Consider the following 24,776-nt stretch of genomic DNA (forward strand, 5'->3'; position numbering starts at 1 on the left):
AAAAAAAAAAAAAAAAAAAAAAAATTAAAACCCTATGTAAAACTTTAATAAATCAGTTTTTTAAAGTTATTGTCTACTTTTTACTTTTCTGCTAAAAGCAGAAATCTAAGACATGACAAATACTTCATTTTCCAAAAAGAGCTGGAATCTTATAACCTTTATATAAAAGGCTGCCAATATTGTAAGTTCCTTTATACATATTTAGAAAGGATTTTTTTTTTTTTTTTGAGATGGGGTCTTGCTCTGTCGCCCAGGCTGGAGTACAGTGGCACAATCTATGCTCACTGCCACCTCCGCCTCCCGGGTTCAAGCGATTCTCCTGCCTCAGCCTCCCAAGTAGCTGGGACCACAGGCACATGCCACCAGGCCCGGCTAGTTTTTTGTATTTTTAGTAGGGATGGGGTTTTACCATGTTAGCCAGGATGGTCTCAATCTCCTGACCCCGTGATCCACTTGCCTCAGCCTCCCAAAGTGTTGGGATTAGAGGCGTGAGCCACCGCGCTTGGCCGGGATTTTTGACAATCAATAGCAACTCAAGTATCATGCAAAAGCACTGTCAAGTGCATTTCTTAAAGCATCTATTTGCATGAGATTTTGTCCTAGGCATTATAAAACAAAATAAGCATATAGTTAATGTTCTGCAGTCTAAGATGTTAAAGTACTTTTCATTGTTCTAAACTAATAAAGCAGTTTTCGTTTTATTCCCCCAACTCCCCAACATTTGAAATTAGTTCTATTGACCTTTCTGGGCCATTCTTCATCTGCAAAATGAGAATATACTCCCCCCTCACAGAGCCCAATGATTGGCAACAACTCTAAATCATTTGTGCTGTTTTCTAACCATAATATGTTAAAAATCAAAGATTACAAGAGTATTAGGAGGGATTTTAAGATGAGAAAAGAGCTAAAGCGAACTTTAGTTGTGTGAGCTAAAATAGTAAAAGCTCCCAGGACTTCGTTTTAATATAGCTGAAGCAATTTAATTCATTGCCTTTTAAGATGTTTTTCACAGCAATGTTATTCTTGATCCTTTGCTTTCCCTTATGTCTACTGCTAATCCAACAGCAAGTTTTGCATATTCTATCTCCAAAGCATACCTGAATCTATGCATTCTCTCCATGTCTGGCACCACTTTTCTGTGCAGGTTTCACTGTTTCTCCCCAGAAGGCTGCAGTGGTCTCTTCAGGTTGATGTTGCCCAACACAGCCCATCCCCTACACCTCCACAAGAGTGCAGTGCTTTCAATGCACCTCAGTGGTCTCACCAAGCCCCCTCATTATCAATAGACAATCTTTCTTATTTCACTGAGAAACCAGAAGCAAATTAAGAAGAACATTCACAGAGTTTTGCCACCCCATCTAGACACATACTTGTGTCCACATTCATGCATTCTGCCTTCTTTTCCATTACACTGGATGTATTGTTTGCATTCCCATCTAAAGGCCACCCTTCCACTTGTCTTCCAGATCCCACTCCTTCTTACCTATTTGATGACTTTACTCCAGTGATTTTCCCCTCTCTAGCATCACCAATTTTTCCTTCTCTAATGGATTATTCCCACTGACAAATAAATCCAGTATAATCGCTCACAGTGTACAAAAGAAAATTCTACCGAGACCTCACTCTCCCATCTCCCAACCACTGCTCTGTGAATCTCTTCCTTGAACTTCAGGTCCATGTATTCCCCTCCCCATGACACAACTCCACATGGGTGTCTAAAAAGCATCTCAAAGGTAACATGTTCAAACTGAGCTCCCAGCCTTCCCTCAAACCTGCTCTTCATGCAGTCTTCCTCATCTCAGTGAATGGTATGCAGTACTTCCAACTACTCAGTTCAATCTTGCCTCGTCTCTTTTTCTCATTAGAAAATCCTGTCATTTTACTGCATCTACTTTTGAATGACGTTTCATCAACTGTTCTGCTACCACCCTCGTCTAACCCACCATCTCCCATCTTCTAAATTACTGCAATAGCCTTCAGGCAGACTCCTACTACTTCCACTCTTATCTCCCTTCAATCTATTCTCAACACAGCAGCCAGAATAAGCCTTTTAAACATAAGTTAGATGAAGCCTCTCCTCTGCTCTAGTCCCTCCAATGACTCCTCATCTCATACAGAGCGAAAGTCAGAGTACGTACAATGATAAGTATATGATATATATATATACTTATCTTATAGGGATATATAGACAGATATATCCCTATATGACCTGAGCCCGTCACCTCTCTGACCTCATTGCCTTCTGTTCCCTCCTTGTGCATCTCACCACAGCTGTACTGGGCTCCTAGCTTGAACATACCAAGAATGCTTCCGCTTCAGCATTTTTGCCTTTGCTCTTCCCTCTGCCTGGAAAGCTGATCCCCTGGAGATCCTTGAGAATCCTCAAGGGCACATTTTCTCTTCTGTTTCAGGTCTGTGCACACGAATTCACCTTCTCAGTGAGGCCTTCCCTGATGCCCTAGATGAAACTGCACATCCTTCCACCTCACAAACCAGACACTCTATTTTCCTGTCCTGTTTTCTTTTCCTCCATAACATTGTCTAACACACTCTGTTAGCTCCGTGAGAGCTGTGAGATTTTTGTCTTTTTTGTTCACTGCTAAACGCTCATGCCTAGAATAATGCCTGGTCTATAGTGGTCGCTCAAAAAAATATTGCATAAATGCCAGGCACAGTGCCTCATGCCTGTAATCCCAGCACTTTGGGAGGCCAATACAGGTGGATCACCTGAGGCCAGGAGTTCAGGACCAGCTTGGCCAACACAGTGGAACCCCATCTCTACTAAAAATACAAAAATTAGCTGAGCATGGTGGCATGCATCTGCATCCCAGTTACTCGGGAGGCTGAGGCAGGAAAATTGCTTGAACCCAGGAGGCAGAGGTTGCAGTGAGCTAGGATCGCACCACTGCACTCCAGCCTGGGTGACAGAGCAAGAGACTCCTTCTCAAAAAAAAAAAAAAAAAAAATGCATGAACTAATGAAAATTTGTGTCCAAAACTAAAGCCCGATGTCAGTGAGGGTGCAGGGCCACGTGTACTCTCATATTCTGCTGATTAACATATACATTTTAACAACTTTCTGGTTGCTAGTTGGATAATAGGAATCCAAAATCCTAAAAACATGGATACTATTCAACCAGAAATTTCACTTCTGTAATTGAGTCTAAGGAAATTTTCATAGATATGTGCCAAAAAGTTTACATAAGGATATTTATTGTAGTACTCTCTGCAGTAATGAAAAATTGGAAACAATCCTAAATGTCAAATAAAAGGGATTTGACAGGATAAACTATAATATGATACATCAATACAATGAAATTCTATTCAGCTAGTCATGATATTATAGAACATCATAGAACGGTCTGCAGTGTTAATAATAGATATTAGAGAATAAAATCAAATTTTGTGAGATAATGTTTGCAGAGAAAACAACTGGCAGTAGAGCACCTTTATTTATCTCTGATTGATGAGATTATGCATAATTTTATTTCCTTTTGCATGTCTGTATTTTCTTAATTAGTTATAGTGAAAAGGTATCATTACTATAATAAGAAAACATCACTAAAAACAATAGTTAATATTTACTGAGCCCTTCCAATAAGCTGAATACTCCACCTGTACCATCTCATTTAATCCTCAAAGAGGCACTATGAGGTAGTACTATGATTATCCTCATATTGCAGCTTTGGAAATTTAAGCTTAATGAGCTTAAGAATTTGTCCAAGGTCACACAGTAAAGAGCACCAACCTAGGTCTGTACTCTTAGCTGCTCTAGGCGTAGGATAGGTATGAAAGGTTCTCTTTCCTTTATTTATTTATTTATTTTTGTTTTTATTTATTTTTTTTTTTTTGAGACGGAGTCTGCCTTTGTGGCCCAGGCTGGAGCGCAGTGGCAGGATCTCGGCTCACTGCAAGCTCCGCCTCCCGGGTTCACGCCATTCTCCTGATTCAGCCTCCGGAGTAGCTGGGACTACAGGCGCCCGCCATCACGCCTGGCTAATTTTTCTATTTTTAGTAGAGACGGGGTTTCACCGTGTTAGCCAGGATGATCTCAATCTCCTGACCTTGTGATCTGCCCGCCTCGGTCCCCAAAGTGCTGGGATTACAGGCGTGAGCCACCGCGCCCGGCCGTAAGATTCTCTTTTCTTTTATGATCCAAACAGACACAACCTCAAAGCCAACCAGAGCAGGCATCACCAATTCCTAACTGAATTTTCATGTGATTGCTGCACTTCAATTCTATCAGCAGCTACCACAAGCCTCTAACCTCCCCCTTGCCTCCACTTCCCAAGCAGCGGCTTCCTCCCTCACCTACAGTCAGCGGCAGCCGAACATCACAGGTGATTACTGTCAACATCTCCAGACCTTCTCAAGCACCTCTATAGTTAATGAATTAGGAGACTCCAGAATTATAGCCATATAAATGTAATATGCCAAAATGCAGAATATTTATAGTTTGTCAACTAAAGAAATATTTTATTAAAATTAAGATTTCTGTCCTCCCCAAGTAGAAACTTAGCAAAAAAAAAAAAAAAAAAAGTGGGGTAAATGGCTTAAGGCCAAGGGCTAACCATTCTTATTGAGGAATGAAGAAAAATTCACAAGATGAAATGACTAATCTGTTTCCATATAACTACAAAAGGCCTCCAACCTTTCAATTAAATATGCAACAATGACTAGTTTCAAGAAGGAGAAAATAGTCATTGTAGTAAATGCATGTTAAGAAAATAATACCTCTTCATTATGCAGTTACCTTTTTCCAAGAAGCTGAAATCACCAAAAGAATTTGATTCCATACATTCGAAGCAAGTGGCAGATACTCAGGGCCAGTTCTATACCCAAAAAGTTACGGCATTAATTGGCAGAAGGTTGCCCAACTCAATACAAGGATTAAGCCTGTTATATTGCTAACACTGTTAAAGCCTCCAAGAGTAATAAAACAAAATGAAAGAAGGAAGATGAAGAAGAGGAAGAAGAGAAAACAGCATGTTTCTGTCCTAAAGGTGCTTGTGATCTGCTCCCTGGGGGCCCCCTCAGAATATTGGCTTGAAAATGATCAAATGCCACAATCTAAGTTGGTCTCTCTGCCCCACTCCTCACTACACTCTGTCCATCTGCCACACAGCAATCTGAGTAATTGCTTAAAAACATATACCAGAACTTGCCACTGTGTCACTGTGGAGTTTAAAACCTTATGACTCCCCATTTTACTTGGTGGGCGGGTGGGGGTTGGAGGACATATTCCTTGTCAAGGTACAATAAAGGCTTAGCTCCCCTGGGCCCTGCCAACTTCTGAGACCCCGTCTCCCCCACACATCTCCACTCTCACTAGCATCTAGACACACTGGCCTTTGCCTAGTCCTCCATCAGCCAAGCTGCCACCTAACTTGGGGCCTGGGGACTGCAGTCTCTCTCCTGACCCAGCTGGTTGCTTTTTTCAGTAAGATCCCAGCGCCTGTGTAACCGACTGAGAAAGGCCTTCCCTACCCAGCACCAATCAGCCCCTCAGCCCAGCTTCACATACTCTAGCATCTCACCTGACACTTTTCTTCACAGCCCTTTTCACCATCTGAAATCATCAGATTTACATGTGTTGTTATTTAGTGTCTGTCTCCTCCTACTAGAAAGTCAACTCCATGAAAGCGCAAACCATGCCCATCTTGTCCACTACACACACTTGGCTTCAATAAGTATTTATGGAATGAATCCGTGAATAATAAGTAGGCAGAAAGAAGCATGTCAGTGTTGACTGGAGTTATCCAAGAAAACTCCAGGAACTCAATGGACCTTGAAGGATAAATAGTACTAAACCAACCAATCAGAACCTGATTGAACTAAGAACTCTCCTCTTTTTTCTCACTGACATTCCTGGCCTTCTTCAGCATCTTCAAAAGGCAAACAAATAACTCCAAAAGCAATAGCTAAATGCTTATTAAATGGAATAAGTTAAAATAAGTTAATTGTGAAACAATTCCAAGTGACGTATATTATTCTGAGTTGAAGCTATAAGCTTGGGGTTCACTGAGGCTGTTTTTGGTCTAGTCGCAAAAGCAGTGGTGTCCCAGTTAGAGACTGCCCTATGTCTAGAGTAAAAACAGAAATGAAGCAGAGCCACAGGAAACCCAAAGAGGTCTTGATATAAGCAAAAAAGTCTACTTCAAGCAAGCTTCTTTCCCACCGCTAGGCCTCAAGCCTAACCTAACAAAAAGTACATGGAATGTGAAATCCTGTTGGCTTTTGTGACTTAAATGCTGTAGCATTGCCTTAGTCTTTAACTTCTATACCATGCTTTTATTTCTGGCAATATTTATCTTTTTAAAAATAAATCTAAGGCGTAATCTCTCTCTCCATTAGGTATCTGTTATGAACAGAATTGTATCCCCCCCAAAATTAATATGTTGAAGTTCCAACCATCAGTACCTCCAAATGTCACAATATATAGAGATAAAGTCTTTAAAGAGGTAATTAGGTTAAAATCAGATGTTTAAAGGGTCCTTACCCAATATGACTTGGGTCCTCACAAAAAGAAGAAATTTCAGCAAAGCATGCATGAACAGAGAAAAGGCCATCTGAGGACACAGCAAGAATGTCATCTGCAAGCCAAGCAGAGAGGACTCAGAATCAACCAAAACTACTGACACCTTCACCTTGGACCTCTAGCCCTCAGAACTGTGAGAAAATACATTCTTATTGTTTAAGCCATCTTGTCTGCAGTGTTTCGTCATGGCAGCCCTTGCAAACCAATAGAATACCCATACTCATAAAGTTTTTCATTGTTGCTGTGTCAAATAATGATACCCATTTCCAACTCATGGTTCCCAAAACTTGTCACTTCAACCACAACCAGGTGAGATACGGAAGGGAATTACACATTCAGTTAGAATGAGACACATACAAAAAAAAACCCTTAAAAACCGGGATCTTTTTTCTATTCATATCTTTCATTATAGTGAACAAGAAAAGAGGTAAATAAATGGTTGTTTGGGAAATAAGGAATTGACAGATCTTTCTTTGGTATGATATCAGGCTCAAGATCCTGTGCTTGTCAGACTGAGACTAAGATTGCAATACCTTTTTACTTCATGCGTTATGTCCTGAAAAAAATTCCTAGTCCAAGGAAAAACTCGATAAATAGAAGAATGAAAATGTGCTGTCCAAACTATGTAAAAATGCCTCTAAGTTTAGATTGTAGAGTATTGTCTATAGCCATTTAATTTGCATGTGTGATAAAGAGTATCATCCAAATATAACCTTATGAAATTTTTTTTAACTTCTAGAAGTCAAAAAGTGCCCAAACACACACACATACACACAAACTTATGCTTTGTAGAGGGGAGGGAGGTTTGCCATATATGCGACAAACCAAAGGTTAAATCCTTATTATGTAAAACACAGCTTATAAATTCGTAAGAAAAAGATAACTGTTATAATAATAAATATTAAGCAATTCACAAAACAAATTCAAATATTCTACTAACTTTGTATTCTTTTATTCATTCAATCAATATTTATTGGTCATTTGGTATGTGCTCAGCGTAATACAAGACACCAGGTACATGGTGATGAGCAAAAACTGACCCTTCTCTGTAATTGTTTGCAGTATAATATATAACCCAACTAACAATAAAAGAAATTCAAAATAAAATGGTGCCAGGGAGTAATCAGAGAAGTGCAGAATTGTGTACAAAAATATTAACTGAGATATTATAATAAGGAAAACTTGAAACTACCTTAATGTTTATTAATTCACTATAAGTTAAATAAATGGATATAAACACTAAATTTGTCCCTAAAAATCTGTAATGTCATTGGAAAATTCCCACTACAAAATATGATGGAAAAAAGCATATGATACTGATGTTTAGATATATGTATATTTCATATTTTCTACAGTAAAAGAATTATTCTAATAATTCAGGAAAAAGCTTTCTAAACAACCAACATGAATGCTTTTGACAGGGATGCCATCGTGTAAGTTAATTGCCAAATTAAATATACTTTTTTTTACTATTATTCTTCAGTTGACAAATAAAAACTATAATTTGCAGTGTATGACATAATGTATTGAAATATATATAAATATGCTTTTTTGGATACTCACAATTTGGGTACATTTTGGAGCATACTGGGGTTCAGAAAATCCTAATGCTGAAAGCAACACAATACCCTTAATTGAGCGATAAAATGCTACTTGGTTGCTTAAATTAAAGAAAGGTTCAAAAGTTTAGTTTGACATTCACCTCCGCCTTTATAAAAATAAACACAGCCTATAAAATAACTTAAACGCCCAGAGTGCCGAGTTTCGTCGGGCCCTGGCTGTGCCGGGCCGAGCCCTGCGCCGCGGAGGTCGCCGCCTAGCACGGTCTGCAGATGGCAGCCTCCCGCGGAAAGCCCCGCAACGCCGCTTCCTGCCTGGGGGCGGCACTTGGAGCCCGCGCCGGGGTTTCAGAAACCTGTTCGAGCCGTTCCTTTATGGCGGAACGTTCTTATTTAGTAAATATTTATTCCCCTCTCCGAGGACTCCGCACTAATCACTGCCACTTCTCTTTAATAATAAATGGCGAACTTCAAATGCGGCAGAACTCAGCCGGCTAATCAGTGCTCGCCGGGAGGTGCAAAACTGTCTGAAGCCCACCGGTAGACATGAAAGACGGAACATTTCCTGTTCCAGCTCTCGGTGGCCCAGAATAAACTTGAGCCGAATGAGAGGATGTCGAGGCGGCGGCCCCCCGCGCGCCGGCCCGGGAGCCCGGGTTCCATCTGCCTGCAGCCTGGAGGTGCACCCCTGCCCGCTTCGCCCGGAGGACCCACGGAACCCGCGGCTCTGCCCGCCACACAATCTGGGCTGCCGCTCCCTTGGGCTTTACGTGAAAGCTTCCTTTTAAACTCGCTATTTGGTCGCAAGCCATTTAGCCCTTTCCGTGGGCCCGGGCGAGGGGCGGAGAGCGACCCGCGCTCCTGGGAACCTGGGGGCTCCGCGCTGGGGACTCCGGGCCGCCGGCCTCGGCTCTGGCCAAGGGGTCAGCACGCGGGATGGTGTTTGCGCCAGCCTTCCAGCCCTTTGGTCTCCAAAGGCTTTTTGTATTCACTAGGGAAGGTAAAGGCCGCCCCTTTAATGGTTGCATTTTGGAATGTAACAAACCATGAGGACCACCCGGTACGCTTGCATTGGCATCATACGACCCCCGCGGTCCCACCGTCACCCACGGCTGATTTGGAAATGCCACGGGGCCTTTGGACATAGGGACTTTTGGCCCAGACACAAGACTAAAAATACTGAACACGTCTTGAGACATAACTCATTTATCTACAATTCTGTTTACTCAAGGTGTAATTTTAATTCTATATTGCCCATTCTAGTGAAGACATGAGTGTTTGAAGCGGGCTGAGTATAGTTTTCTGATAAGCCATATTTTAGCTTTAAATAAGAACTGCATTGCCTCCAAAGTATTCCATCTTTTGTGTCACAGAGACCCATAGATCCTAAGTGAAATTTGTTCTCAAATTTAACACATTTCTGTAACATATTTAAACCTGACTTAATTTAGAATGGGTTGCTGGCACCATTGGGATTGATATTAAAATGGTTTTGCCTCATTCACATCGAGCCCTGCAAATGTGCTTTAAATTCTACGCTCTTAATAATCCCTAGGCATGGAGAAAAGATTGGAAGCTCTTTTCCTGCAACCGCTCACTAAAAACAACACCGTGCACAGTTTCAGTGATGAGCTTGGAGTGCCCCTCTGTGGAAGAAGGTGGGCACTGCAATTTTTCTTCTTTAAGTTGACTTGCTGCTGTCTTGGGAACCGTGGTTCCTTACCTCTGCCCACCATGAAATCCGATGTTACTTTTCCATTAACTTTTGTGGATTGAATCTCATTCTTTTTTTCCCATAGAAACTTAAATATGTGTTAAAAATAATGAATGAATCTTCTTGTCTCCTCTGCCCCCAAAGCTTTGCAACTGATGATAAAAGATGAGAACATTTTCTTGCAAAGCCCAAAGTTGGGTTAGTACCTATTCTGACATTTAGGACTAGACAGAACGGCGTGGTAAGAAGCACAGATAGATGTTATCTTATGTGCCAGCAGTGGCTGCTACAGAAAGCTACTGAGACAGAGTTGGGGCTCAGGAAGAAAAGAATGATGTGATACAGAAAGTTAGGTGTAGAAAGTAAGTTAGTTACTCTCCCTACAAAGAGTTGAAACCTGCATTGCTGATCTATAACAGTGCTGGCCATTGGCTGATTGTCGTGAGTTCATTTCATTTACTTCAGTTTTAATCTCAAAAGTCAAAACAGCATATCCAGGCCAGGCAAGGTGACTCGCACCTGTAATCTCAGCACTTTGGGAGCCTGAGGCAGGAGGATCACTTGAGGTCAGGTGTTTGAGACCAACCTGGGCAACGTAGCCAGATGCCCATCTCTCAAAAATTTTAAAAATTAACTGGTCGTGGTGGCAGGTGCTTGTAGTCTTAGCTCCTTGGGAGGTTGAGGCGGGAGGATCACTTGAGCCCAGGAGTTCAAGGTTGCAGTGAGCCAAGATCACACCACTGCACTCCCACCTGGAGTGAAACCTAAACTTGGTTTCTCTCAGAGGTGATCAATCTTTATCTGAGTCATATGTTCAAGTTACACTTTAATAAGAGATATTTTCCTTAGGATGCTTTTAACTGCGACTAAAACCCAAAATCTGTCTTATACAATACATGAGTACATTGACTCATATAATTGAAAATTCAGCTCAAGCTTCAAGCAAGGGTTGATATAGAGGCCCCCATAGTGTCACCATAGTATTAATTTCTTTCCATTTTTCTGCGTTATTGTCCCAGATATTGCCTAAAAGTGGGTGGATGAAGCCACCAACGCTATCATGGCTGCTCGAAGGAGGTAACTCAATGTTCTCTAAGAAGGAACAACACATAAAAATGGCTGTCATTTGAAAATATATATTTTATAAAAGAGAAAGTAATCTACAGATAAGACAGTATTTCAGAAGCAAAGCTTTATTTATTTTGAGTCTGTGTAGGTCCATGGTGGAGGAACTTGTCCTCCCTTTTGCTACCATATAAACATTTAGTATACCAATAAAAAGAGGCTGTGGTGAATCCCAACACACATGCCAGGCTTCACACAGCACACCAAACTCAGTGCTGGGAGACACGCGAGAGGATGCATGGTCTTGACTCTTCATCATCTAGGGCAGTAACTGAGACCCAGGGCAGAGAAGTGAACATAAATTTCATCGTATGAAAACTGAAAAGGCACTTCAAAACGTAAGTGGGGATCAAGCCTCTGCCCACCAAAACTTGTTTATTAGTCAAGAAACAACTACTGCAGGCTGAATGCACTGGCTCATGCCTGCAATCCCAGCACTTTGGGAGGCCAAAGTGAATGGATCTCTTAAACCCAGGAGTTTGAGACCAGCCTGGACAACATGGGGAAAATCCATCGCTACAAAAAATTAGCCAGGCATGGTGGTGTGCACCTGTAGTCCCAGCCACTTAGGAGGCTAAGGTGAGAGGATCACTTGAGCCCAGGAGGTTGAGGCTGCAGTGAGCCAAGATCATGCTACTGCACTTCAGCCTGAGTGACAGTGTAAGACCCTTTCTCAAGACACTGTGGTCTAATTTCAGATAGCAAGCTTATTTTTCTCTGATACCCACAGCTCCTACTTGACTTCATATGATGTTTTCTAAATTGATACACACACGGCAAAGAATGCATTCCATAGTGTAGGAAATATAACTGGTATATGAATATCAAATGCAGGATCTCACCAAGATTATTGTTTAAGATGAGCCTATAGTTTATGTATCAGTGATAGTCTGTCTTTTATAATCTGTTTTGTAACTTTAATTTTAGGATTCACAAATAGCCATGAACCTTCCATAGAGTCAACCTTGCACATTGAAAGCAAATTTTACACGCTGCTGTATTCACAGAAAAGCTTTGGATACTCTGGATATGTATAAAGGTTTAAGAGAAAAAATTTCTAAAGCTTTAAAGGCTGTCAGTCTCATTAGTGTCAAGCCACTGATTTCTTTACCTTTTTTTTTGTAAACTTTTTAAAGAAATGAAGCTCATTGGCTTTCACTCAGTAATGTTCTCACTCCTCTATTTGTTTTGCAAGGAACTTCAAGTCTCTTCTGTATGTAATCTTCAATCTGCCAAATTGTATGCATGACTTGTGTTGGTGTTAAAAGATAATTGCTCATTTGAACATTCTAAATCTAGCCTTCCATGGCAAGTTTACATTCCTCATGCAAGATAAAGTGAATGGGGAGATCATAAAACTGGAGCTATGAGGAACACTGTTTGATCATGGTAAGATCAGTTTTGTTACTTAATTACTTTGTTTAAATTCATCTGAAGAACCAGTCGTAAATATTTTAAACCTTATCAAAGAAACACTTGAAAAAAGGGCCTCAGATTTCTCCTTCTGGCAGTAAAAGAGATTAAATATTCTGAAAGATCCTGCCCCTCAAAAACACATAGATCCTGGATAAATCATCCTTTATTTCATTTCTGAATTAGTAAAGACAAGGGGAAATCTTCGATATCCTTCCAAAAAAATAAATTTTCAAAAGGCAAGAAAGTGAGCAATAATAAAAGGGAGAAAATGGGCTGGCCTAAAGACAAAAGCTACTATCAGAGCTGTGGTAGCTGAACTAACTCTTGGGCTAGAAGCAAATACAGGAACTGTACCTGAAAGTACTACTTTAAGCTAACATTCTCAAAGGACACTAAAGTATTGCAGGTCAGTATTTCCCCTGTTTCCTAGCGAAAGCAAAGTGTTTTCTGGAGAAAATTATCCCCTATGTATTCCCATGGGATTCTCACAGATTAAAAGGAAACAAATATGAACTCAAAACCAAAATCAGCAAATACACATTGAAAGAAGTCACCCTTATTACAAGTCACCAGTAACTACAAATAGATTTAAGCCCCTAAGCAATTCATATTTTGGAACTGCTGGATATAGAATATAAAATTGCAATCTATGAACTGTTTAAATAATGAAAGATGTGTTCATAAAATGATTGTTAAGAGACTGTCAAAAATACGCAGATTTATAAAATAAAAACAATAAGGACGTTTGGAAATAAATGTAATAGTTGAAAAAGAAAGTTTAACAAATAGTTTAAGTTGCAGATTAGCTGTGGATAAGAAAGAATTAGTGAACTGGATGATGTATCTGAAAGAAATATCCAGGATCCAGTATATAGAAAAAAAGGAGGTAAATATTAAGATAGATTAAAAGATATGGAAGATAGAATAAAAGGCTTTAATATATATCTAGTCAGAGTCCTTGAGAGGAGAATAGAGAAAATTGAGAGCTGCTATATTTAAGGAGAAAATGAATTTTTCAGAATTGATGAAATGCAGGCCATATATGGTGGCTCACGCCTATAATCTCAGCATTTTGGGAGACGGAGGTGGGCGGATCACTTGAGGCCAAGAGTTCGAGAGCAGCCTGGACAACATGGTGAAACCCCATCTCTACTAAAAAGAACAAAAATTAGCTGGGCTTGGTGGTGTTCACCTAGAATCCCAGGTACTCAGGAGGCTGAGGCAGGAGAATCTCTTGAACCCAGGAGGTGGAGGTTGCAGTGAGCTGAGAGCATGCCACTGCACTCTAGCCTGGGAGACAGAGTGAAATTCCATCTCAAAAAAAAAGAAAAAGAATTGCTGAAATACATGTGTTCATAAGTAAAGAAAGTAAATGTATAATAAGCAAGATAAGTAAAAAGAAATCCACAAAGATATACATTTTTGTGAAATTGCAGACTATAAAAAACAAAAAGAAGATATTAAAACTAATCTGAGGCCGGGCACAGTGGCTCACACCTGTAATCCCAGCACTTTGGGAGGCCAAGGTGGGCAGATCACCTGAGGTCAGGAGTTCAAGACCAGCCTGGCCAGTAGTGAAACTCTTTCTCTACTAAAGATGCAAAAATTAGCCGGGCATGATGGCAGGTGCCTATAGTCCCAGGTACTCAGGAAGGCTGAAGCAGGATAATAGCTTGAACTGGGGAGGCAGAGGTTGCAGTGAGCCAAGAGCATGCCATTTCACTCCAGCCTGGCCAACAAGAGCGAAACTCCGTCTCAAAAAAAAAAAGTAACTTGAAGGAAAAGGAATGATGATTAGCATCGCAAGAGTAGCAATAGAATGCAAAAGAAAGGGTCTAATAACTTTAAAGTATTTAGAGAAATTAACTGTCAACTTAAAATTATGTACTCAGCAAAACCATCTTTTCATAAATAATTAGAAAATAAAGAAATTTTCATTTTTAGATGAACAAAAAACTAGAGTTTGGCATCAACAGATCTTCACAGAAACTCCTAAATGATGTGCTTCAATAGAAGAAAATTATTGCAAAAGTCTAAAATGCAGAAAGAAAAAATTGGTACAAATGTAGATAATTTTAAGATGACAACATATGCATGAAAAGAGATTAAAAGGATGAAGAGGAAGAAGTAGAAAAAAGAAGGTGAGGAAGAGAAGGAGATATTATTTACAGGGTTTAAAAAATAAGGTATAGAACTAAAGTTTTTGCTTTCAGTGGCATTTGAGTCAGAAGTAGGAAGCTGATTGAAAAGTGTTATAAGATTCTTCTTATTTTTCAGATCATTTAACTTATTGATTCACTTTAATATTACTTAAGTTTAACATGTATGATAAGATTTCAGTAGTACTGAAAGAAAATAGTGTATTATGTTTAAGTAGTAAAGGGGAAACATTTGGTTAAGAAAAAAATTTAACCGGAAAAAACTAAATTAATTTTTTAAAGACAAGGGAAGAAACAAGAGTGAAACAAACAGGGGCAATTTTACATTGATAGAAATAAGTGCCAATACACCAACAATCACACCAAATGTAAAAGGAGTAAATACCAGTTTAAAAAAAAAAAAAGAAAATATAGCTATACTGTTTATCATAGTCATACTTTTAAAATGTGGGAAGGTTAAAAATACGAAGACAAAAGAAATACTAGACAAGTATCAAAATAATGCAGAGACCACTACATTAGTATTAGATAAAACAGAATGTTGGTGGGACCTCATCTCTACAAAAAACACAAAAATTACGTGGGTGTGGTGACGAATGCCTGTAGTCCCAACTACAAGGGAGGCTGAGGTGGGAGGATCACTTGATCCTGGGAGGCAGAGATTGCAGTGAGCCAAGATAGCTCCAGTCCACTCCAGCCTGGGTGGCACAGTGAGATCCTGTCTCACAAAGAATGTAAGACAAAGAGCATTACTGGAAATAGAGAAGTGTACTATATATTGATTTTAGTTTTCAATTCACTATGTGATTACAGCCATTTTAAACCCAGATATATATAAGAAAATTGCCTCAAAATCATTACAGGATACTTTAACACACCTCTAGTAATTATTGACAGCTTAGAAGATAGGAAATTTATACAGATGAACAATATTTAAGCAATATACATTAAAAGGGATTGGTATTAATACAATTAACATATTTAGAATTGTACCCCTAATACCTAGAGCATACACATTCTTCTCAACACAGAAGCAATGTTTTCAAAAATCAACCACTTAAACACAGCCATACAGCAAGACTGGACGCATCTCAAAGGATGAGTGTCATAAATACCATGTTCTCTGGCAACAATATCATCAAAAAGGAGAAAAACAATAACACAAATTTGATGGACGACTTTGAGTCACATATTCAAGAAGTTTTAATCAGAATAACTACAAAGAAAAGTATAACCTAGTACATCAGCGTAAAACAGCTGAAAACCAAAAACAAGAAGCAAATTTTAAAGTAGTCAAAAGAGATACTATCTTCAAAGAAGCAACAGTAAAATAAGCGGCCATCTTCTCAACAGAAACCATGAATGTCAGAAGACAATGTGCTAAAAGAAAATAACAATAATGTAGCATTTCATACTCACCAAGAATACCCGTCAAAGATAAAAGCAAAAGAAAGATAGTTTCAGACCTACAAAGTGTGGGTGAATTTCTCACTAACAGACCTGCATTACGGGAAATGCTAAAGGGCGTTCTTCAGGCAGAAGTAATGGCCAGTGGTCCCAGATGGAAACTCAAAGGTGCAAGAAGAAATGAAAACCAACAGAGAAAATAATATAGAAGTAAATATAAATGAATATTTACAATATAAAACAATAAGAATATTGCTTTGTGGGAATATAGATATAGATATGACTGTAATAGCACAGAAGTCAAGAGAACAAGTAGAGTGAAAATGTTTTCCAGTGTCTGTGATTAACACAGCTGTTCTCAAAGTGTAGTCTCCAGGTTTGCATTTGCATCACCAGTATCACTCAGGAAATTGTTGGAAATGCAGATTCTCATGCCTCACCCCATGCTTGCTGAATCAGAAACCCTGATGACAGAACCCAGCAATCTGTGCTTTAACAAACCCTTAAGGCAATTCTGATGCATGTTCAAGTTTGAGAACCACTGGCCTGGGAAATCACAAAAGTGACAACTTACATAGATGTTTAATAAATTGAGTAGCATGTTGTTATCTCTATGGCAACCACTAAAAAGTAGTAAAATAATATGTAATTACTTAACCAAGGAAGAGGGGACTACAATAATAAAAAATACTTAATCATAATAAAAAGCAAGAACTTTGAAAAATGAGCAGAGGCAATTCAGTGGAGAAAGGACAGTCTTTCAACAAATGGTGCTGGAACAACTGGGGATATTAAAAAAAACAAAAACAAAAAACAAAAAAAACCTAGACACAGACCTTGCACCTTTCACAAAATGTGACTCAAAGCAGATCATAAACCTAAACATTAAAACACAAAACTGTAAAACTTCTAGAAGATAACATAGGATAAAATAGCGGTGACTTTGGGTTTAGTGGTGTGTTTTTAGATACAACACTGAAAGCACAATCCATGAAAAAAAATTAGCAAGTCAGGCTTTATTAAATTTAAATACTCTTCAAACCACACTTTGCTCTGCAACTGATGGCATCTGTAAGACTCAAGGCAAAAGGAACTACAGAAGTACTCTAGTTGATACAGTTTTTCCCCATAGAGGTATGGATTAAGAGTTCTAGTACTGCCTGATACTGCTATACATGTATACAGGAATTCAACAATTAAGCAAATGGATAGCAGATGATAGGAGGTAGTTTTCTCACTATTTGAAGTAGGAATTTATAGATAAGGAAAAGGAGGGGAGTAGAATGATGCATGTGGTAATGGATTAGAACTAGAGACATCGGTAAGAACTTCTATAATAATTAACAATATGGAAACAGATGGTTACACATAGAAATATTTATAAATATGTGTATATATACAAAGTAGTATACATACATACATTAATTGCTCTGTCAGGTGAGAAGCCTGCAAAAAAAAAAAAAAAAAACTACATCCCAATAGCAATGAACACACCTAGCACCCAGATCTTGGTTCCTAATATCATTCTCCAAAATAAAGGAATCAGGGCTCCCTGGAGTAATGAGTGACTAGGACTGGGGCCGGAAAATACAAGATGAGCCTGCAGTGTCTTACAGTGCTAGAAGTAAGAAACTGCATTCTCTCTCCCTTACTCTGTTTCTCTTCTTCTCTCTCTCTCTCTCTCACACACACACACACACGCAAATTAATGAGAGTATCTCAAAGGCGCTCAGGACCAAAAAGCTCCCAATGGCCAAAGCTAGAAAGATTTCAGCAAGGAAATAAGTAGTTTGGGATTAGAGCCCAGAGTATAAAACACATATCCATGAGCTCAGATTTGATATAAATATATGATTAAATAAGTTAATAAACACAGGAAAAGAAACAAATATTCAGTACAAAAAAAAGAATTCCAAATAAATTATATTGGTATGGTGACTAGGTTGGCCAGGCTTGGTGACTACACTGGCCCGGCTACACTGTTCCATACCTCCCACTGTCGGATTGGGCTGCTACCTCTGTGCCTGCCAGTCATGTTATTAATACTACTGCCGGTGCTGTCACTGCTGCTGCTGCTGCTGCTGCTGCTGCTGCTGCTGCTGCTGCTGGGACCTGGCCCTGGGTCCGGTGAGGCCTCCAAGAGGTCACACGTGCACCGGCGTGGGATCCTGGAACTGGCAGGAACTGTGGGTTTTATTGACTCCCGAACCCCACTTGCTTATATGAAATACAGTTGCTGTTGTGGTCTGGGAGGCCATGGCCAGCACCGGGATGCCATTGACTGCAGCAGCAGAGAACAAATGCCAAAAACACTCATGCAGGTGTGACCAGGAGATTGCTAACTGCTTAGCCCAAACTGAATACAACTTAAAGTACCTCTTCTATCCCCAGTTTCGGTGTCAGCAGGACTCGCCCAAGTGCGACTGGCTAGCTTGACTTGAAATGCTCCTTTGCACAAAGAAATAAAACTCCTTCTCACTAATGAAAAAGTATTATATTGTTACTTCATCCTAATGGAGGGGGACCATAATTTTCCACTCCTTAAGGGCTATGTATAAGGAACTTCCTTCCAAGGAGTACAGTTAGAAGGGGGAAATTTAAGTGAGTATTTTTATGATAGGGACACTCAAGAAACAGTAACCCAACCAAGTGATCAAGGTCATATCAAGCATCATAAATCACGTTGATAATCTTGATATTATCTGTGATGAAAATGGCACTTTTCTTCTATGATAAACCCATAAACCCAGTCTAATTGTGAGGAAAACATCTGTCAACCTAATTAACAGAGAGGGAGACTGTCTAAAAGAAAATGATGTTTATTTGGGAATAAGCGTTGCCAAGGCAATAAGCATCCCATAGTAAACTATATGAGTATTCAGGGAAGTAAAAGAAGAAAAGGCTTTTAGAGGAAAATGAGGAGTATACAATTGTTTTGACACTATTATCCTTGGCTACAAGGATCAATAAGAAGAGTGGCTCTAGTCTGAGGTTGAACAGGAAGTTGCTGGGCAGATGTCCTCACAGGAGTACTTCTTTGTATATAGTTGCAATGACCTTTGTGCAAGGTTGTGGTTTCTGCAGTCTTCTGTGATAGTTCTTGTTATCAGGCATTTGGGAATGAGAAACTTCCCTTCGAGACCTTCCCTGGCTCTCTTTGTCAGGAATTTTAATGCAAGTGACTCCATTTTGATTCTGACAACTTTCACATAATCAATAGATTTGTGGAATTTATTCTAATTATATTGGAATTTTATAAATTCCAACAGAGGGCATCCCACAGTATACCAGACCAGTATGCCTCAAAACTTGTCAAGGTCATTAAAAGCAAGGAAAATCAAGAGGAATCAGGAGACATGAGCATTAAATGTGATGTAGTATCATGGATGAAATCCTGGAACAGAAAAATGAGATTAGGTAAAAACTAAGGACATTTGGATAAACTATGGACTTTAGTTAGTAATAATGCACCATTATTACTGGGGGTACATAGGAACTCTGTACTATCTGTTCAATTTTCCTGGAAACCTAAAACTATTCTAAAATAAAGTCTCATTTTTTAAGGCAAGATGACAGAAAAATAACATTGACTAGATGAGAAAAATGGAAAGCATATGGTAAGATGGTAGACATAAATACTTAATCAGTAATTGCATTAAGTGCAAAGAGATTAAATTCTTTCCATTAAAAAAACAAAGATCATCAGGCTGAATTTTCAAAAACTATTATATGTTGCTTACAAAAGAAAACTTTAATAAAATGCACAGAGGTGCCTCATGCCTATAATCTCAGTGCTTTGGGAGGCCAAGCAGAAGGATGGCATGAGAACAGGAGTTGGAAAGCAGCCTGGGCAACACACTGAGACCTTGTCTTTACAAAAAAAAAAATTAAAAATTCACTAGACGTGGTGGCACACACCTGCAGTCTTAGCTACTCAGGAGGCATAGGTAGGAGGATTTCTTGAACTCAGCAGTTTGAGGATGCAGTGAGCCATGATTGCGCCACTACACTCCAACCTGGGCAATATAGCAAGATCCCAACTCAAAAAAAAAGGTACAGAAAGATTAAAAATGAAAGAATGGGAAAAGATATGTTATGCGAATATTAACCTACTATCAAAATGCTTAGTAGGAAAAGAAACTAGATATATCTTTTTCCACTATTTTACTTTCAATATTTCTGTATCTTTAGATATAAGGTTGATCTGTTTGGGATGTACTAGATTAGATAGAGTTTAAGACAATAATTTACTGAAAATAAAATGAACATTTCACAATAACAAAAAGGTCAGTTCACCAAGAAGATATGGTAATTTGCGATCTGTAACTACCTAGCAACATTGCCTCAATGTGTATTAAGCAAAAATTGACAGCATTAAGAGAAGAAATAAACACATCCACAATCAGTGAGCTTTTTAAAATACCTATCTCAGTATTGCTAGGACAGGCAGGTAAACAAGGGGTAAGGATATAGATTATCTTAAATATATAATTAACAACTTGAACTTAGTAAATAGAAATAGAAAACCACCCCCACAAATGCAGAATACAAATCGTACACGCAGAATGATACAAAAATTTGTCTGGCTGTTCTACAGTAAATCACATCTTAACAAATTTTAAAATATTAAATTAGAATATATTATCTGACTACAGAGGGACAAAACTAGAAATAAGTAACAAAAATGATTAGTAGGAAATGTCAATATGCTTATCAATTAAACAGGACAGTTCTAAATAATCTAAAGATCAAAGAACAAATCACAATGAAAATTAGAAAATATTTTCAATTGAACAATAAATAAAACACATTTCAACACATGTAGGCTACATACAAAACCAGGCTTACAAGAGAAATGTATAGCTTTAAATACTTACATTAGTAAATAGATTAAGAATTAATTATCTAATCATTTATTCTCAAAGAGCTGAGAAAAGAACAGCAAAATATTCCCTAAGAAAATTGAAAGAAGAAAATAAGAATCATAAAAGCAAATTGATCTAGTAGAAAACAGATGTACAATATAGAAATAAGATAAAACATGCAAATTATAAAATCTAGGAATGAAAGAGGAGATATTACTACAAGTACTATAGGCATTTTAAAATTAATTTAAAAGGTATAACTTATGCCAATAAATTTGACAATTAAGTGACACACATGGACAAATTCCTTAGAAAATATAATTTACCAGAAGTGACACAAGAACAAATAGAAAAGTTTTCTTTGTGGGAATTTTTGTTTTTTTACAATATATTCAATTTCTGTAATAGGTAGAGGACTATTTGAGTTATTTGTGTCCTCTTTCATAAGCTTTGAATTTTAAGCTGTCAAGAAATTTGCCTATTTTATTTAAGTTGTCAAATCTATAAGCTTACAGTTGCAAGTGATATTTATTATCCTTTTAATGTCTGTAGGGTTGGTAATGATGTCCCTTTTTTATACCTGATATTGGCTATTTATATCTTCACTCTTTTTTTTTTTTTCCTCAATCAGTCTGGCTAGAGGTTTATCAGCTTTACTAATCTCATCAAATAACCAACTTTTGATTTCATTGATTTTCTCTATTGTTTTTATGTTTCCTATTTCACTGACTTCTGTCCTTATCTTTATTGTTATTCTCCTCACTTTGGGCTTGATTTTCTCTTCTTTTTCTATTCCTTTTGATTTTTTTTTTTTGAGAGAGAGATAGGGTCTCACTATGCTCTCAAACTCCTAGGCTCAAGCAATCCTCCTGCCTTGGCCTACCAAAGTGCTAGGATAACAGGAATGAGCCACTGGACCTGGTTTCCCTTTTGTTATTATTAAGGTGGGAGCTGATAAAGGACATCTACAAAAGAAACTTAAAATTAATTTCATATTTAATGATTAAAAACTGAATGATTTCCCCTTAAGATCAGGAACAACACGAGGATGTCCACTCTCACTATTTCCATTCCATACCATAGTGCAGATGGAGTGGAATAAAGCAAGAAAAAGAAATAAAAGACATACAAATTACCAATAAAGAAATAAGCCTATCTCTATTTACAGAAACCATAATTTTCTATGCAGAAAACCTAAAGAATCTATTTTAAAAAAGACTAGAAACCATGAGTTTAGTAAGGTTTCAGGATATAAGATCAATATTTTAAAATATCAATTGCATTCTATATAATAGCAGGGAAGATTTAGAAATTGAAATTTTAAAGCAGAATTATTTACAGTAGCATCAAAAAAACATACTTAGAGATAAACCTAAAAAATATTGTAGAAGCTGCACACTAAAAGGCATAAAACATTACTAAGAAAAATTAAAGAACTACATAAATGTACTGAGTTGACAGATCAGGATACCCTATATTGTTCAGGTATCAATCCATGCCTAATAGATCTACAGATTCAATGCATATCCAGTTAGTATCCTTTCAGGTATTTATTTAAAGAAATAACCAAGTGTATTCCAATATATATACAGAAAGAAAAAAAAAAAAAAACAAAGAATAATCTATTTTCCCACCAGGCATCCACAGAGTTCCTGTAGTCATATTTCATACTATCTTTAGGATTTAGAATTTTCTCTAATTAAATTCATTTGCTCTATGCTCATTGCCTAATCTACTGTACATTGGATGATTGTACACTTTTTAAACCACATACAATCATATTTTATTAAAAGCAATGATTGACATAAATACATTCAATTAAAGTAATTTTTTGTTTGGCCTGTTGGGAAGAATCAAGAAATTCACATATCAATATATAAATTTACCACATAACCCTTTATCTAAAAAAGAAAAGTATGAATCTATATTTCCTCACTTGTAAGCAATAGAAGTAATGAGTATATTCTTCTGCATTTTTTGCACAGCAGCTTGTCACTAACATCTGCTGCTCTTTATATGATGCTTATGTGAAGATATGTGCCAGTTATTGTAAGCTCTATGAAAAAAGGAAGATAGAACATGTGTGAACCAAAACCATAAAATATGAATATCAGGATCCTATTTTTAAAGCACTGCCTATGTCTTATTTCATCACACATTTGCCTCTAGTTTTGACTTCACCTATTTATGTGAATGTTTCTGTGAAGTAATTAACCAAAATCCATGTCATTTGGCCTCTTCACCCCGTATATTCTGCCAACACTTGCCTGACCCAATCATCTCCCACATCCTGTGTGTGGCATGTCTCCAAAGCCTCCTAGAAATTCAGGGTTGATTTCTGCTGCACCTATTTGATTAGCTCATTTTGCAAGTTTCTGGGTCGATGCAGACGATCACAAAGCCTGCTTGGCCAAGGGACAGAAATCAATAAGGAGGGAGACAGCAGGAACGACAGGGGTTGGGTTCAGAAACCTTGCCACACAGTGCGCTGGCTTTGTTGAGCTTCATGGCACAGGCCCATGTTCTGTAAACTTTTCATCTGCACACAAATTGCATTTCACAGCGATACTAAAAGGGTGGGCTACTGATGGTGCATGTGGGAGGTATGTGCACAAATCCTGTTATCAGATAATGGGATTACCATGCATGCCTCCTGAGCATGCTTTGAAAGTTTACTCCTGAATCTACATATACAGTCACGGGCCAGCCATTTTATAGCACAACAAATAAAATTGCTGCCAAATCACTTTTAAAGTTGCTATTACCGTCATTATTTCTGTCATCACTTCTGAGTTGCGCCAAGGTAAGCACTATTTTCATCACCCCCCGCCCCGCAACCACCCCGAGTAACACCAGGTTGTTTCTTAGTGTTTGTTCTGGAGCCCATAGAAAACTATAGGCCTTGAGGAAATAATGAAGAAAAATTAATAGGGAAAAAAGAAAATACCAGGTATTTTAGCAACACTGATAAGATGTCTTCTACAAAACTTATAACCAAAAAAACGATTTTAAATGCTGACTTACCATCCATGTTGTCACTGGCTTTGGTGTAAGTTTTCACTTGGTCTTACGTTACAGGCAGCATAGGTGCAGGATCCAGCTTGTACCCATTTCAAAAATTTCATGTTCATGACTTTTGCCCTCCTGTGGCTAAAAAGACCTCATACTGTGCTCCAACTTCACCACCCCAGGTGGAGAAACTGTTCTGTGTGGGGAGACCAGGACACAATCCTCAGGACTATGGTAATTATTGATCAGAATCCCTGAACCAACAGTCATAATGTCATAATGCACAATCTATCTGTTAAAATAAAACATTTTTTCTTTTGTGATAGAGTTCCCTCTGTCACCGCTGGAGAGCAGTGGCACAATCTCAGCTCACTGCAACCTCCACCTCCTGGGTTCAAGCTATTTTGCCTCAGCCTCCTGAGTAGCTGGGATTACAGGCATGCACCACCACACCCAGCAAATTTTTGTATTTTTAGTAGAGATGGGGTTTTACCACGTTGGCCAGGCTGGTCTCGACCTCCTGGTCTCAAATGATCCACCCGCCTTGGCCTCCCAAAATGCTGAGATTACAGGAGTTAGCCACCATGCCTGGCCAAAAGAAAAACTTCAGACAGGCAGGAGCAATGGCTTACGCCTGTAATCTCAGCACTTTGGGAGGCCAAGATGGAAGGATCACCTGAGGTTGGGAGTTTGAAACCATCCTGGCCAAACGGCAAAACCCTGTGTCTACTAAAAATACAAAAAAAAATTAGGCATGGTGGTGTGGAACTGTAGTCCCAGCTACTCGGGAAGCTGAGGCAGGAGAATTGCTTGAACCCAGGAGGCAGAGGTTGCAGTGAGCCAAGATCACACCGCTGCACTCCAGCCTGAGTGATGGAGCAAGACCCTGAAAAGAAAAAAAAGAGAGAGAGAAAGAGAGAGAGAGAGAAAGAAAGAAAGAAGGAAGGAAGGAAGGAAGGAAGGAAGGAAGGAAGGAAGGAAGGAA

General features: G+C 38.6%; 1 protein-coding gene across 1 annotated transcript; it reads left to right on the forward strand.

Moving 5' to 3' along the window:
- The first annotated feature begins 17,848 nt into the window (after positions 1-17,848).
- Positions 17,849-18,353, forward strand: LOC108521039 (group 10 secretory phospholipase A2-like). The gene is given in 2 exon segments (XM_017860608.1): positions 17,849-18,205; positions 18,207-18,353. Coding segments are annotated over 2 exon segments (504 nt in total).
- Positions 18,354-24,776: the final 6,423 nt, after the last annotated feature.

The sequence above is a fragment of the Rhinopithecus bieti genome, unplaced genomic scaffold, assembly GCF_001698545.2.
Source record: "Rhinopithecus bieti isolate Rb0 unplaced genomic scaffold, ASM169854v2 scaffold_55189, whole genome shotgun sequence".
Taxonomy (NCBI): Eukaryota; Metazoa; Chordata; class Mammalia; order Primates; family Cercopithecidae; genus Rhinopithecus; species Rhinopithecus bieti.